Here is a 16,146-nt window from a genome sequence, read left to right as displayed (position 1 = left end):
ACATTGAGAAACTAGAAAGAGCAAATATTTTGATTTTTTTGCTTAAAACAACAGGGCACTGGAGACCCCTGTTCATTTCCTGCTTTCATAATTAACCCTGGTTTCCCTACACTTACCAAAGTAGTTTTTTTGCCCAAAACTTAACCATAGTGGTGTCAGCTCAGAAAACACATTTAAATGATCTCAGATGGGGATTTGTACTGGTTTTGGAAGACACAGGAAAACATGAGTGTCCTGTAGATAAGAGAGATCAGATAAAAAGAACAGTAGGACTGTGCTGGTCTGTACTGGTGTCCAGTAGATTTTTAAGACCAAAAACTGACGTTCAAAATGACCATTAAAGAAATCTGATTTAAGTTCTAGTCTGCACAATGTGTCAAAGGAACATCTGCTTCTCTTTGTATAACACTAGTTCTTACAAACAATGTGCTCTGCAGAAGTAACAACAATAAAATCTATTCCACAGCACACCTGATATGCATTTATGGCTGACAAGAGATCAACAAGTCCTTGTACCAAAACAACAAGATAGGTTGTTTTTCAGCCCCGCCAGAATCGCCCATATGTCTGTTTTACTCATCTGGTGTCTCACCTAGTAGGAAAAAGATACATGGTCATGTCACGTGGTCGTGGTTGAGATTAGAAAGGGTTGTTGTCATCATTAAATTAAGCTTGTAGCAGAAAGTTTGTGAATCCCAGTCTCCTACAAACATCCATCCACCATCACCTCCAGCCTGTGACTATTCGCAGATACCTTTGCTGCTGTAGAACAAATGATAACAGTCTCTTCACAGTCCAAATGCAAGGTTCTTACTTGCTAACAAAAAAACAAGAACATGGAGGCCCTGCTCTGCTTTTCCAAGTAGTTTTATTAATTTTCAAGTTTTCAGGGGGAGGAAAGAGAGGGGGAATGGCACGCAGAAGGGTCCACAGTTGAATCCAGTTGGGAACGATGCAGTCGTAGTATATAGTATGCGTTTAAACCACTAGGACACCAAGATGCATGTTCTTTATGGTTTTTATGTTTGCTTAAAACCACTTCAATTGTTGATATATTAATTGTCACAAAACAGGACAAAGCTGAAAAAAGAGAGTAACGGTCAAGTTTTTCTCAAGATAGAGGAACAGAAGAGCAACAGAAATGTATCCAGCCAGAGGATATGAACAGGGCAGGTTGCCTGGAGTTTGATCCCAGTGTTGTCTTGTTATTGGTCCACCAATGTAGAGACGCCAGTGACTGTCCAATCACTGTCTTCTGACTGTACTGACAAGCATCTGGATGGTTGCTGCTGTCAAAGAAGGCGGGCTGACCTGCTTGTAATGTTATCCAGATGTTATCTGAATAAGCTAAGGCTGATGTATTAAAGATGACAGGCTGACCCCTGGTTCCTCTCACTGCAAATCACCAGAGATTTACAGTTTTCTCCAGACTGAGTATTGTACTTAAGGTCTTTTAACTGGAGAATATTGTTGGAGCGCAGTGTGGGAATGAGGGACCGTTCTGTGTGTTCACTGTGTGTAAAGAGAGAAAAGCAGGACAAATGTGTGTGTCCCAGTATGCATGCATGAATATGTGTGTCATTCACATTTTGTTGTGAGTTGTAAACAGCTCAACAAAAGCTGCTCATATTAAAATGTATCGTCCTGCCCATCTCTCTCTCTCTATCTGTCTTCTTGTCCTTCTTTCCAAAGCACTTGGCAGTAAACCTGTTTTTAAAGGTACTTTATTAATAGTGCCTATAAAAAAAAACTAGATTTATTTCACAATTAATCACTCAAAGTCAGTCTGTGGTGATTAATTAAGCAACAAACTCTGTTTTTTTGGTTTTTGTTTTCTGTTCTCTCATCAAAAGTTAAATGAGTCAGCTTTAACTGAACGTGTGGTTTGTCCTGTTGTGTCTGCAGTTGTGTGTCATCCTGGAGCCCATGCAGGAGCTCATGTCAAGGCACAAGACCTACAACCTCAGCCCCCGGGACTGTCTCAAGACATGCCTGTTCCAAAAATGGCAGAGAATGGTCGCCCCACCAGGTAACTACCTACTACCTACTCCTGACATCTTTACTGTCTAAGTAAAGCGTCTGTTCAAAGAAGCAGATCTGGATAGGGTTACTCAGTAAAACTAGTCTGGAACATTAATCAGTAAGATACTAATAGATAGTAGCATCAAATACAGCTTGGACAAATGACAACAGAAATATTTACATTTGCTAAAATGTGGATCCAGTGTTAATCATTCCCTCTGGCAGAAATGTTAAGAGGGGTTAAAAGTTGCTTCCTTTAAAATGCGGCATTTAATTCTGTGGCGTCACTCACTTTGTAGGAACAGGAATATTTTTCTCAGACTATGTTTTTATTGCATCATTTATGTTTCCAAATTTGCCATTATATGTCTTAATTCCTTAAATCTGTTTTGCCTGTCAGGTATGTGAAATTAATCAGAATTCAGGGTTGCCTCTCGAATCCCAACCTTGCCAATCTTAACAGGCCTCTCAGCTCTCTATGATTGATGTTTTAAGGGCGGTTTCTGAAAAATACCAGACTTAAATTGGCTGTGTGGTCTTAAGCTGGAGAGAAAGAGTAAGCTGAGTTTTTTGGACACATCGGAGTGGCTGCAAATTACTGCAATGCTTAGCGAGCCGTGACGAGATGTCTTTAAAAACCAACACCAGTCAAAAAGCCTTTGACTCAGACCTGTGTAACTTTAATTAAGAATGCCGGGTGTAATCAAACTAGTAGATCCAGCTCCCTGGCCAGCAGCTCCCCAGCGTCAGCGACGTTCTTCAAAGAAAAGAAAAAAAACAGAGAAAAAAACATGGAAAGCGTTTTATGAATATAAAGTCTAAGGGTAAAAAAAAGACTGTATTGATGATTAATTTTGCACATAGAAAGAGAACACAGCTTGATATGAAATCTTTTATGGGTGATGCAGATTTATATCATATGCAGCTTTAAGTGTGGAATAGGTCTGATTTAATATTGTGGTATCTGGGGTGCTTGTATACTCAATACTTGATTAATGATGTTGTTGTATTACATTAAATTTACCAAGTCTATCTCAGGCCTCTTCAGTCTGTTTTACCATTTAAGAGGAGTGTTTTCCAGGGTCATGTCATCTGTCCATATTTTGACATGCAGTTTGCCTGATCTTTGCAGTTTAGCTGCAGTTGCGGTTTTCCTCACTGGTAGCGTGTTATTCCCCTTTTCCTGCAATTCTTCTCCAGCTTGGAAACTGGTTGGGATTCAGCCAGGAAGGAAGCCACAGGCGCATTTATGCTCTGATAAGTACTTTTGGTGGAAATGGAAGTAATTTTAGTGCGTCACCGGTTCAGCATTGAAGGAAACCGGTTGGATAACAGAAATGATTGTCTCTGACAATAGGCCCGTTTTTTTCGCTCACACGTCTGTCAAAGTCAGGAATCAAAAGAGGAAAGATGCTGATGAAAAAGCCCCTTATTGTTTTGGCTCTGATTTATAGTTTCAGTTTTGTTTGTATCATGAGTCGCTGGTTGTTCTAACTGAATATGAAAGCATCTCCCTTGGTGTGATTAGTAAGAACCTCGAAAAATGTATTTCATTTTCAGACATCTGTTTGAAGATCACAGCAATGTTTTCTTGTCTCTCTTGAGATTAAAAAGGCATAATGTTTTCTAACAAATGTTGGCAGAATTTGCAAAATCATGTATTCATAAATTATGCACTACATAAATTGCTTCATAGATACTAGAAACTCCAAAATCTCTATTAACCTGTGTCATCCCTTTACATGTTTTTTATAATAATGTTTTCACATGTGGTTTAATTGTACCTTTAGGAATTATGTGTAGCTCATAATTGGAAAAAATTTCCCGGTGGTGTTAAATGCTGTATGGCACTGAATGTACAATTATTTCTCACCCTTTTCTCTGTTGTCATCTCTGGTCTCGTTTTGTCTTAAATTGTTTAAGAAATCATTCAACAACCTGAATAAAATTAAACTTATTTTGGCTCCGGTTTCAGCTGGACACCCACAGAACTTCAAAACGGAAATATTTCCCACAAATCACAAAAAAGGTATCTTCTCTCTTACACAGTTAACTGTCTGTAATCGTATATGAAAGCAGCATTGAATGCCATGAAATACATTTTTGTGTGCAAGTTTATCATGGATGCTCAACCACATGTTGACAATTAGTACTAACACCTACAATGAATAACAAATACAGGTTACATGTGCCAGTTTCATGCATGTAAAGACATATTTCTCCACCTCTGGCTATAACAAAATGATTAAAACAATAACATGGTCATGCTCAGCAAATCAACTCTTTAGAATTGCAACAAATATGCAAGAATGGATGCAGAATAAAAGCATATTCAGTAATACAAACATGAATGTGCTTTCTGCCTCAGCAGAGCAGTTTTAATCTGGCTCATGCTATTGCGGAACATGGCAATTGGTGCAGCGCTGAAATCATTAACAAATTTACATTACGTTGAGCATCAGGGTCCATTGTTGAGCATTTATGCAAATGAAACAGGGGTTCTTTCTTACTAGTGCATGTCTTGGGAGATGTTAACACTCGTGTGGTTTCACCTCTGAAGAAAACAAAGCATGGATCATTGTCGACTAGTTGCTCTTGTTTGTGTTATGTGTCTTTGTGTTTGTGTGTGTGCTATCTCTTGTGTGGGCATTTCATATAGGTTTGTTAGCACACCTTTGTGTCTCTACATCTGATGTTGCCTGTCCGAGCCTTTACTGTATGACCTCTAGCACACACACTCCGCACTGCACACAGCCCTACACCTTGTCTCCGTCTGTATGCATTATGTTCTTGGCATGGCCTCTGTTTCTCTTTGCTGGTCGCGCCAAAGCTGAGCCTGCCCGACAGACAACCACGAAGAGGAGGAAACGGAAGAACTCAGCCAGCAGCGCAAACAGCAGCGTGGGCACCACCGCCAGCAAGAAACGCAGCCCTGCCACCAACTTCAGCCTCTCCAGTCAGGTACCTGTAAGCATCAGCTCCACTCGGTTTGCCTCCTCTTCTACTTTTTTCTACATCTCCACATGCATGTTTGCAGGGTTACACAAAGGCAGAAGAAATTCCTAATGGTATTTCAGCTATTAGGTTTAATTTATTTGCACAAATGAGAGAAAAACACCAGGAGGAGAGGGTGAAAAAAAAAACCTCATACCTGTGCAGTGAGACAAAGAAGCCCCGAGGGACTTGGATGAAAACATCTCGCCCCAAAAGGCAAAGAGAGTGCTCATCAAATATCATAAAGAGTGACACAAATGACATTAAAAATCATCAAAACAAAAAATAGCGCAAGAACAGCTACATTTATAAATAACAAGTAAAGACTGTGAATAAAAGTGTTACTTTTGCTGCTTTGCTGCGGATGGTGTCACATCACTTTAACTGCTGATGTGTATTTACTTCTTTTCTATCAGTGTTTCTCGGAGTGCACCTCCAGTTTCTCAGAAAATGTATGTTTAAAAAGACCCTGCTGACCCTGTTGCTCAACCAAGTGGCCATAGCCTAAAGGTTTGAAAAAAAGGTTTAAATCTCAGGACCAAATGGGAAAATGTGGGAGGGAAAAGTGACACTCTGCCCTCTCTCAGCCACCACACTTGGAATGCCCTTGAGCAAGGCACTGAACTCACAACTGCCCAGAGGCCTGGTAGCTTGTACTCCGCAGCTCTGTGCATCTAGAACTGTATGAATGTGAAGCAGGGTGTGCTACGAAAGAGCATCTCAGATAAAAAAGTAAACAAATCAAATAAAAACTCAAGTAAAAAAGTAGCTTCATACTGTGTGGAGTTCATATACAGTCACTAACTAACCCTGTAGCCCTGCACCATTATAGTATTAGCAACAGTACTTGTTTTTAGGAAGTCTAACACAAATTAATTAAGTGAACAGTTTAACTGCTTTATATCACCAGCAGACTATGTGACTAACAAATATCTATGATTTAACAAACTATTGATCAGCAATAATAACAAACCAATGTTGATCAGTTATGTTCTATCCATCCATCTCTTAGCGCTATTACTTATCCTGTCTGGAGCCAATCCCAGCTGACTCTGGGCGGGAGGCGGGGTACACCCTGGACAGGTCGGCAGTCTATCACGGTGCTGACACATAGAGATAAACGACCATTCACGATCATATTCGAAGTTACCAATTAAGCTAACCTGCAAGACTTTGCATGGTGGGATGAAGCAGAGTACCTGTAAGAAACCGGCGCAGGCATAGGGAAAACATGCAAACTCCAAACAGAAAGGTTGTGACATAACCAGGACTCGAACCCAGAACCTTCTTGCTGTGAGGTCACTGCACCACAGTGCCAAACATATTTTATCTAGAATATAAGTAGCTATTTATCTATCCATAACTCTGTGTACTGTGTGCCAGGGTGTGAGTGTCTGATTTTGCTACATGCCTCTATAACAGGCCACTTGACACAGTTAGAGGTTAAACAGCCTCTTAAACAGCTGAGTATTACACCACATCGCTGGCACTCCCCCCCAGGATTCAATGCTGTGGTGTTGTGTTGTCTGCGGAGAGTCTATTTTTTTTTCTATACACTCATTATACACATGTTGTATTATATTTACACTACTGCATCCAATTTACTATTCTGTACCCATGCCAGTGCAGCAGTCTGGTGTTTTTGAACACATCACTCCAGTATAGCTCAAAGTGCGCTGATACCCAACATAACTGGGATTTGTCAACGTTAAAGTGTTGCTGCTTGGCATTAATGTGTGTTCATCTTGTACACAGGACTAATTCTGCTTAATGGGATATTTGAGGGTTCTAATGCTTTTCTATACTCAGTGTGTTTAGTATAGCAACCCTGTCTCCCAGGAAGTATGTGTCTGTACTGCTAATTTGTCAACCCTATTACATCTTGAAAGAAATGTAGAGCAAAATTCAAGAGTATAACACTGGAGACCTGTGTAGTGCGTATAGCATATCAGCAGTCTTATCCTTTAAAGTTGTATCTTATGATGTTAGCAAACACATCTAACTAGCATGTGTTTTGACTTTTCCAGTATTTAAGCAAGACCATGGTCTTTCCCTGACTTTAACCATGTACTTCAAGTGCCAAAACATAACAGTAAAAAAGTTTTGTCATGTTTTAGTAGGTACAAGCAGATATAATGTGTAAAATAAAATATGCTTTTGGTGAGCATCTTTTATGACCTGGCAGAGATGTTGATTGACAACATTTCCTCCACAATATGTCAACTGAAAATGTGCAGTCAGTGTTTTGTTTTTCTCTAAACATATTTATTTTGCAAAGTAATATATAAGAAGTGTATAAATATAATTTAGAGGTATTGGAACACTGTAGCGCTTTAAAAAAAACACTTTGTACCCTATTTGAATGTATAATTTTATTACTGGATGAACTTGTTTCTCCAGTTTCCAACCAGGTATGGGTTGCTCATCTGCTTGTTACTTGTGGCCAGAAAACATAATTTCCCTGGCATATTTGGCAGTATTTCTAAATAAGGAACACACTCTTTCTCCCACCCACACACACACACATACTGTACTGTCCCTCTATATTCTGCCTCGTGGTTAGCTGTCTCGTCATCTTTGGAGATTTGTTGCCCTCACTCCCTTCTTTTACCTCCTCCTCTCCATCTCACACATACATAATGTACATCTCACAAACGCACACACAAACACACACACTAACATACACACAGCGTGCACAATTGTTTTTTCTCTAGAAGGCAGTTTGGCTCTGTTCCAGCTCTCATTATCACCGATATCTGTATACACCCTCCACCCCCAGCCCTCCTTCACATGCACACACTTTACTCCAACACTGCCCCCCTCCTCCTCACCACCATCTCCACGCACGCGCACACACACACACACACACACACACACACACACACACAACAACACACATACACACACCATGCACACACCAGTCGTACCACTCATGCCTTGCATTCACACGCCTCTTAAAGACTGGCAGCGTGGCCGGTAACATGCTGGTTACATATGTTGCGCGCCTGCTGTCTTTGTCTGAGAAGTTGTTCGTTTGTGGCTGAGCACAAGCCTACGTGAGCCCAATGACAATAAGGAGTGGACCCTCGCAAGGGGGAAGGTGGGGGGTGGGGGTGGAGGGGGGGTTACCAGTGGCTGGAGGAGAGGAGGTGTGGGAGAAGGAAGGTGGGGAGGGTGTGAGGGGTACGTTCATAGAATGAGCAACACGGACCTCTAGTGGCCTGAATTAAGAGCTGAACATGTGCTGTTCCTTTTACCAAGCATGTAGCAGCAGATATTTCTCATTTCAATGCTGTAAGTCAGTGTCAGTACATGCATTTGTAGGAAGCAAGTACACGACATATTGTAGACTAAACTTAGACTTAGACTAAGACTTAATTAACTGTCCACCCGCTGTGTACAGTCAGTAGCAGTGCTGTTTGTTAAAGGTGGAGGTGATTTTAAGCAGTATTTATTACTGAATAGCTTCTGAATTTCACCCCAGGGATCAATAAAGTCTTAACTCAAACTGTAATAAAACATCAGAATTTATTTGTTATATTTTCTATCATTAATCAGAAAATGTAAAGTAATTAAGGTTATGGAATAAATATATAGTGGAATATAAAGTACAATATTAGCCTCTAAAATGAGTCAAGAAGCAGAAAAAAAGGAAACACTCAACTAAAGTAAAAGTACTTTAAAATTGTACTCAAGTACAGTACTTGGGTAAAGGTACTCAGTTTTCTTTAACTACTGAACAGTAGACCATACAGATAATCTGAGGATTACATTTCCACATAGTTCCACATTGAAATAGAAAGATGGAGTCAAGCACCACAGAAAAACACCTGTGTTTGTGTGGCTCTACCATAGAGATCTCATGAATTTGGTGTTAAATTGAAACATAACTCATAGTTTCTTAATTTACTATTGAGAGATGCATACATAAGTCTTATTTATGTTTTACAGTTGCCTGTAAATTTTGGAACTTGGCCACGTTTTTTAGTAATTTTATTTCTGTGGCAACAGAATTACACTGTAAAAAAGAGTAGTGCTTAGACTTGAAGGATAAGGCTGGTGATATTCTGTATTTTCCTTATTCTCAGCAAATACAGTGCTAACAATGAATGGATCCACTAACAAGTATTGTCTGTGTATCTAATGCCTGATGTATCTTGTTCCTCTGTGCCACAGAGCTCCATTGTTGTCCACAAACTATTCTAACACACTGCTGCAATGGGTGACACTTTATTACCATTAACACACTCTGTAGTTAATTTTGACTTGATCCCACATACACCATCCTGCTGCTGTACTGTGCATACACACAAATAGTCCCCCGCCAAATGCACTGCTCACTCCTGTTTGAGTTGCTAGATTTTGCTAGTTTTAGTAGGCTATTTACTGTAGTATTGTAGTATTTAGCAACTTAGAGTTGCTTAGAGTTGCTAAATACTACAGTGTCCAGTTATTTAAAAAAAATACAGAATGATCTGTGAGCTATTTTTTAATATTTACTTCTTCAGTAGGATCAATGTGCTTGGAGCTGACAGGGTAGGGAAGTCAGAAAGCACTGAGAGACAGACCAGATCATTGGTGTTTTCACAGGATTTGTCAACAAAAAAAAAAAAAAAGAAAATTATAGAATATCACTACTCTTATCCTTTAAAGTTGTATTTTATGATGTTAGCATGAAGTAAAAAAAACAAAAAAAACATGAGCGCATCTAACTCAATTAGATGACAGTGTTTAAAGTGTTTGAATACAGATGGGGTGCAGGATTGGTAACTTTAGGAGTCTTAGAGTGTTGGTGTGCATCAGGCCACCTGACTAAACTTTATTACATTTTTTTCATGTAATTTCCTTTGCTTCTGCTCTAAGGTGTAGTTATGTTTTTTGTCCTCTTTGTTGTTACCACAGTCCTGCCACATTCTCTTTAAATTCCCACTTGTTGCCCTGGAGGCCCGAGGAGCAAATATGCCCTCCAAACTACTCACTGCTAATCTCTGTAAAATATGCTAATGACACTGTTCAGTGAATGAAGGGAGCAGGAAGGCGTTCATCGCTGCGTCAGCCCATTCAAAGCCCCGCTGCTTAGCTAGCGCGAAGGCTAACTCTTAATGAGATGAGTAGACGAGTAGACAGTATTAATTAGCTCACAATTAGCACTCCCCAGTCTCAGACTAACCACCAGCTGTGATTGTTGGAGGGAATTTATTTTTTTTAATTTTTTTTTTTTTGGACCCAAAATTGGCCAGAGGTAGGTTGACAGGCCTCCTCACAGGAACAGATGGTGAATGCAAGGCTTGTTGGCAATCAGCACGTTTTTAGCTAATGACTTAATTAGCTATGCAAATTGACAAATCAGTGTGGATATTGTCATTTAGTTGAAAAGCTCACCTAAATTAATTAGCCTGATTAAGGCATAGTGGGGTGTAGAAGTGGTCGCTAGGGGGGTTTTGGGGATGGCTTGAATAAATAAACTGCCTCTCCCCATTGGTGCTCTTCATCAAAGTGTGTGTGTATTTTGAGTTTTGGGTGGGGGAGTGTTGGAGTTTGTGAAGTTGTCTAGATTTGCTTGTATGTTCACATGAATGCTTGCTGGATGTGATCATGTGTGTTTGCTATGTGTGATTCTCTGTGTACAAATCAGGGATTGTGTGTGTGCAAGTGTTTAGGCTTGTGTTTGTGTGTTTATTTGTTGTGCACAATACATAGCTTTAATCTGAGTATGCATTCAAGTGCTTTTGTCTGTGTTTGTGTTCAGGTGTGATTGTGTGTGCTAAGGTGTGATTGTACAGTAAGCTTATCTGGGTTTGAGTGCCAGTGCACGTGTGTGTGTGTGTGTGTGTTGCAGAGGAGATGGCTGAAGCGAGCAAGATCTCCCAAGCAAAGCAGCGTTGACACACATGACCAGTGAAGCGTGCGCTCCATTTAACTGTACAGCTTCTTCCCAGGTTATGGTGGGTGGCACTGGGGCTCGCCAGTAGGGAAATGCTTAGTCAGTCATAGGAAGATGAGATTCAAAGATTCACTACACACAAAGAAATAAAGCCATGATTCAGAGCTTATTGATCAATATTTGAATTCACAAATGACACTAAAGTGATTATTTGTCAACAGAATCACTTGTGTATGAAATGCAGAAGAATTCATCTTGATAACTTTAAATAATTAAAACTTAAACCGGTACGTCCCCCTCTAAAGAATTATCAGGATTCCTTCACATCACAGGAGTCACAGATAGTGGTGGATAATGGATAAATCTCTCTCCTTCCCTTCCTTGACCTGCTGTGAGAGGACCATCTCTGTGAAATATGTCTTACATGATGAGTATTGATTGGGGTGGCTGCAGAGCGTGGGGGAATCCGCTTTCTGTACGGGAAGGTTTCCTTTGCACAGAGTGCTTTGAGAGGGGTCGACCATACGGATGGATTCACTGGATACACCAACATCTTTCCTAAACACACACACACACACACACACACACACACACACAAATACACTGAAACATATACAACACATAACCTGACTGATATTTCACAGCAAGCCAGGGGTCTGTGTTGATGCTGGAAAATATACACCCCCTATTGTGGGGGTTTCGTTTTCATTGTGGAAAACAAACTATAATAAATGAAACACAAGTTCATCTGCAACTGTAAAGACAAGTCAAGAGTCAAGACTTTGTAAACGTATTTACGATCTTGTTGTGTTTGTCCTCCATTTTAAAAACACGCTGATTAAATTCTCATTTTTCTGCTAAGGATGAAAATTAGACAACATGCATATTAATTTATTTGAAGTAAATGTTATTATAAAGTCTTTTTGGGTGGATGTGCATGCAATTGATATTCCGATGGTGCTTTGGTCTGAGAATTAGATGAAACCGATATGCATTAATTTCTTCTCTGGTGATTTCTCACTCACTTTAGCATATTAATTTTGAATCACCCCTAGGCTAAGTATAGATGGTCTTGCAAAAAACCAAAAACATGTCACGGTTGCTGGTGTTAAAATTGATTATATTTTTATATCAGTTTTAAACATGTTTTAAAGAATTTAAAAGTGGTGAACAAAGAAAGAGTGGATTTAGTATAAAAAGAAGCAGACAAATAGGAAGAGAAACTGGGGAAAATATGTATACGTTTTAAAGAATCACTTAAAATATGTCACTAGTGTATATGTAGGTATATATAGCTATGCCTACTGTAAATGTAGGTTGGTTATGGTGGAACAAAAATACTTTAACATACAACTGACGTACAGCAGAACAGTGACTGCATTGTATGTTAAAGGCAACATTCAAATATTATAACAGTGTTAGTCACATGTGAATCAAATGCTTTTGAGCTTTTAAGTAGCAAAACTGTGAGCGTGACAAAAAAAAAAAAAAAAAAGACGCAACTTTTACATAATGTGACCTTTAAAAAAAGTGTGCTCTCAGAACATTTGTTTTCTCCTGGTCAGGTTGTAAATTTGTTCTCCTTGTCTCTGCCTCTCCAGGACGTGATGGTGGTGGGTGAGCCGACCCTGATGGGTGGCGAGTTTGGGGACGAGGATGAGCGTCTGATCACTCGTCTGGAGAATACGCAGTACGACGCCACCAACGGCCTGGACGACGAGGACGACTTCAACAGCTCCCCAGCTCTGGGCAACAATGCCCCGTGGAACAGCAAACCCCCCGCTGCCCAGGACAGCAAGCCTGAGAGCACAGCTCCCCAGCCCTCACAGTAAAACAAAAGAAGAAGAAAACAACAGATCCTTGACTCCATGTGGACTGGACTTTTTAACCTCTCCCCTTCCCCTGAGGGCAGTGCTTCTACGCCTCATAACATTGTACTGAATCAGAACCCCCGTCTGCAAACTCATTGCTGGCATGTCCAGAGAAAATATGTCCGTCCTGGATATTTTCTTCTTCTATGAATCACTGTAACATCTTGGAGAACGCTGAGAACTGGCACCATTGCACAGCAGTATCCACAGACAAGAAATGCATACAAGTCGTATGCAAGTGTAATGTAAAAAACAGAAAGGCTTGGGCATTTTTTTCAAGAATGCAGTGGAAAATCCTTGGACCTTCAGTTACAAACCTCTTGTCTGGTGGAATACCACAGCTGTGATTGGTTGACCTGCAGGTCACAAGTCATCACGCTGGCAATAGACAATGGAAAGAGAAGAAGAAGAATAAAAACAACAAACAAAATGTCTCAAAAAATAGCAAGCTCAGTGTGAAGAAGGCAAGGTGTTTTTAACAGCCAACAGAGCCAATGGAAGCATCTAACCACATTTGAAACAAATGAAACATTATTTGAGGCAATTGCATTTTCAATTGAAAATTCAGTCAGCTGTTGGGTTTGTTTCTGCTGTTGCTGTTTATTTCCATTTCCAATTAAGAGGAAATAAAAGTTCTCTACCACTATGGACTCCTTTCAAATGAGGGAAAATCGGGTCCTAGGATTGTTTTTTCCACATAACTGCAGTCGTCACAGATTGTGATTTCATGCAAACCAGTTTGATTGTGTTCGTAGTCTATTGGTATTTTGCTTCTCTCAGAATCCTTTGCAATCTCATTGTAATTTTGCCGATCAGTATGTGAACTTTGCCGACACACGTTGATGCATTAATGTTGATTTTTTTTTTTTTTCCCTCCTTGAAAATTGGACTTCTTTCCCTTTAACGACCTACTCCCAAACTGATACTAAAGCCTTTTCCTGCATGATTTTATAGGATTTTTATTTTGTTTGATACATGTACTTTTTAAAACACATCAGTCTTATTTTCCTTTTTGGTTCATCAGTTTGGGAACACTGTTACAAGGTTTGTAGCTCTGTAAATAGAGGTGGAATCTATTTTGTCCACTGTAAATTAGCCACTGAAACCAGTTTGGATATGGCAGCTGTTTTGTTTTGTACAGGAGATTCATATTTCTGTAGGGTGGTTTGGATGGACGCTGGTTGCCAGAACCAAACTCTAAATGTTCCCCATCCTCTTTAGCTAGTGCAGAACCAAAGCCACAAATTTAATAAACAACCACACAGTCACACAATCATATTTCTTGTATATTCTGTGACATAAGAAGAAACCAATTTTACATTTTCAAAATGACGCACAGATAAAATCCCATCCACCCCACAGAAATGGTTTGAGATCCCTGTATTTGTGTTCACAATTGTTCTTTAATCTTTAATTGAATTGATACTATATCCCTGATCTCTTATGTTGGACTTTTGTTTGAAAATGGGCAAGAAGACAACGATGGATGTCTTTATACGATTGGATCTTATGGGTATTTATTTGTGCATTTGTAAGGAAGCTAACACATTTCTAAATATGTTTGAGCCTAGTATTATTAGACACCATTTGTACATTATATAGCAGAGGTGTTCAGTGTCATATCTGATGTCTGGTATGTATGCTTTACCATTATGTGTGCCAATAAACCGTGCTTACAAAGGACTTAAATTTTGTTTGGTTGCATGCATCGTGTGTGCATGTGGCCGGCTCTTTTTCTGTCCGTTTTTTGAAATTCACTAATATCTGTTCTCTCTGAATAGTTTGATAAGTCAATGGAAAGTTCATTCGTAGCCTTGGAAACAGAAGTTGACAAAAACAATCTCACCACAAGGTCTATGTAACAGCTGTTATAGAGGTTTCAATCTGATCATAGAGATGGAGATGGAGTTGCCCTGTTGTCATGAACAGTCCTTGACATGTTCAGAAAAAATCTACAATCTACATCTCCATGACAACTGGAGGTCTACATCTGCTGTGGAAGATCATGCAATACAACTGAAAGCTCCAGAGCAGCTCAAAAGTGAACTTTTGATGAGATATTTTTGTTAATTGGAAAATATAATTTTGCTGAAAAATGATCAGTTTACTGATCTCTATGGGATCTTTCAACAGATGTCAGGGAGATCTAGTGGTTGGTGGCTCTCCAGAAAGGCACAATTTTATTCCCAGCTTCATTTTAAAAGAAAGGAATTTACCTTAAACTAATGAACTTCATGTCTGGACTGAAATTGTGGTTTTGTGCTATTTTTTTTTTTGTTGTGTTATCTGGTGAAACTAAATTATTGGAAATTAAGTCCAAATATTTCCTGCATCCTGATACAATTCTAAACATCATATTTTGGGGGCAGTCACTCAGGAAAATAGAGCAGTGGCTTATTTTCCACAGCTGCCAATTTCTGCTGCCACTGAATGATCATACTTAAAGACATCCATTGCACAAGAGGCAGAAATAAGACAGAACATTTTATGCCCAAAGAACCCTCTAAGACCAGAATGCAGTGCAGTCACATGACAAGGCTGTTTTGAATACAAGGCCACAATCATGCCATATGCATAATATTCTAATACTAATTGACTTGCTGGGTTAATTTATATGATCTTGTGTTCACTTTTGATTAAAATAACTAAACTACATGTTCATGTTCCTTCCTCTCTGCCCCTTGGAAGTTATCAAAGGAATTCTGGGAAATGCAGGAACTCACTAAATGAACTATATGTTAACAAAAACAAACAAAAAAAAAAAAAAAAAAAAAAATTGCCTCTCAAAATATCTTAAGGATTGTACCGATCATATTCTGATATCTGGTATCTGAGAGTGGATTTAATGTGTTACTCATATAAATTGCAGAGCGCTGACACTGTTTCAGCTGGATGAGCAGGTAAATGCCAGTGTTGGATAACACTGCCTAAGATTTAAATTTTAGTGTTTTGAACATAAAATGTTCAGGCTAGATTTAAGAAAATTTGTAATATCTAGTCTTGATTTGACACATATTCTCTGTGTTCATCCCTTGACATGTAGGGTCCTGTTTCAACCAGCAAGTTAGATGAGTAACTAGTAAAACCTCGGACATGAACATATGTATGTACTCTGCGTCCTCAGTTGAGTTCTCCAGATAACTCAGTAGCAATGGGTGTCTGCTGTTGTTGGGTAGACTTTAAATCCAAGACGATTTGATGGAACTTTGGCGACACCAAGTGGAAGTCATGGTACTACAACAACATTCAATTATTGTGTGGTTCTAACTGTATATGTTGTGGCTTTCCCTCTTTTCTATAGGACACCATGCTACAAAGGAGCACATAGTTTTAAATAAGACAATACAAATGTATTATTATTATTATTATTATTAT

The 16,146-nt window shown here is 39.3% G+C and overlaps 1 protein-coding gene across 4 annotated transcripts in view; it reads left to right on the top strand.

Moving 5' to 3' along the window:
* Window positions 1-14,454, top strand: part of ldb2a (LIM domain binding 2a) — a 93,111-nt gene extending 78,657 nt beyond the window's left edge. Inside the window, exons 6-9 of one of the 4 annotated variants that reach the window (XM_071457465.1) lie at window positions 1,906-2,029; window positions 3,998-4,051; window positions 4,853-4,983; window positions 12,502-14,454. In XM_071457465.1, coding sequence (XP_071313566.1) covers window positions 1,906-2,029; window positions 3,998-4,051; window positions 4,853-4,983; window positions 12,502-12,732 — 540 coding nt within the window. In that variant the 3' untranslated portion in view covers window positions 12,733-14,454. Of the gene's footprint in view, window positions 1-1,905; window positions 2,030-3,997; window positions 4,054-4,842; window positions 4,990-12,501 lie in introns of all 4 variants that reach the window. The other 3 variants (XM_071457464.1, XM_071457462.1, XM_071457461.1) reach the window with 3 other exon arrangements.
* The last annotated feature ends 1,692 nt before the right edge of the window (window positions 14,455-16,146 follow it).

This window comes from Trachinotus anak, unplaced genomic scaffold, assembly GCF_046630095.1.
Source record: "Trachinotus anak isolate AG129_WGS33_773 ecotype Australia unplaced genomic scaffold, CSIRO_AGI_Tana_v1 ptg000021l, whole genome shotgun sequence".
Classification (NCBI taxonomy): domain Eukaryota; kingdom Metazoa; phylum Chordata; class Actinopteri; order Carangiformes; family Carangidae; genus Trachinotus; species Trachinotus anak.
This window is presented reverse-complemented; position numbering and strand designations above follow the sequence as displayed.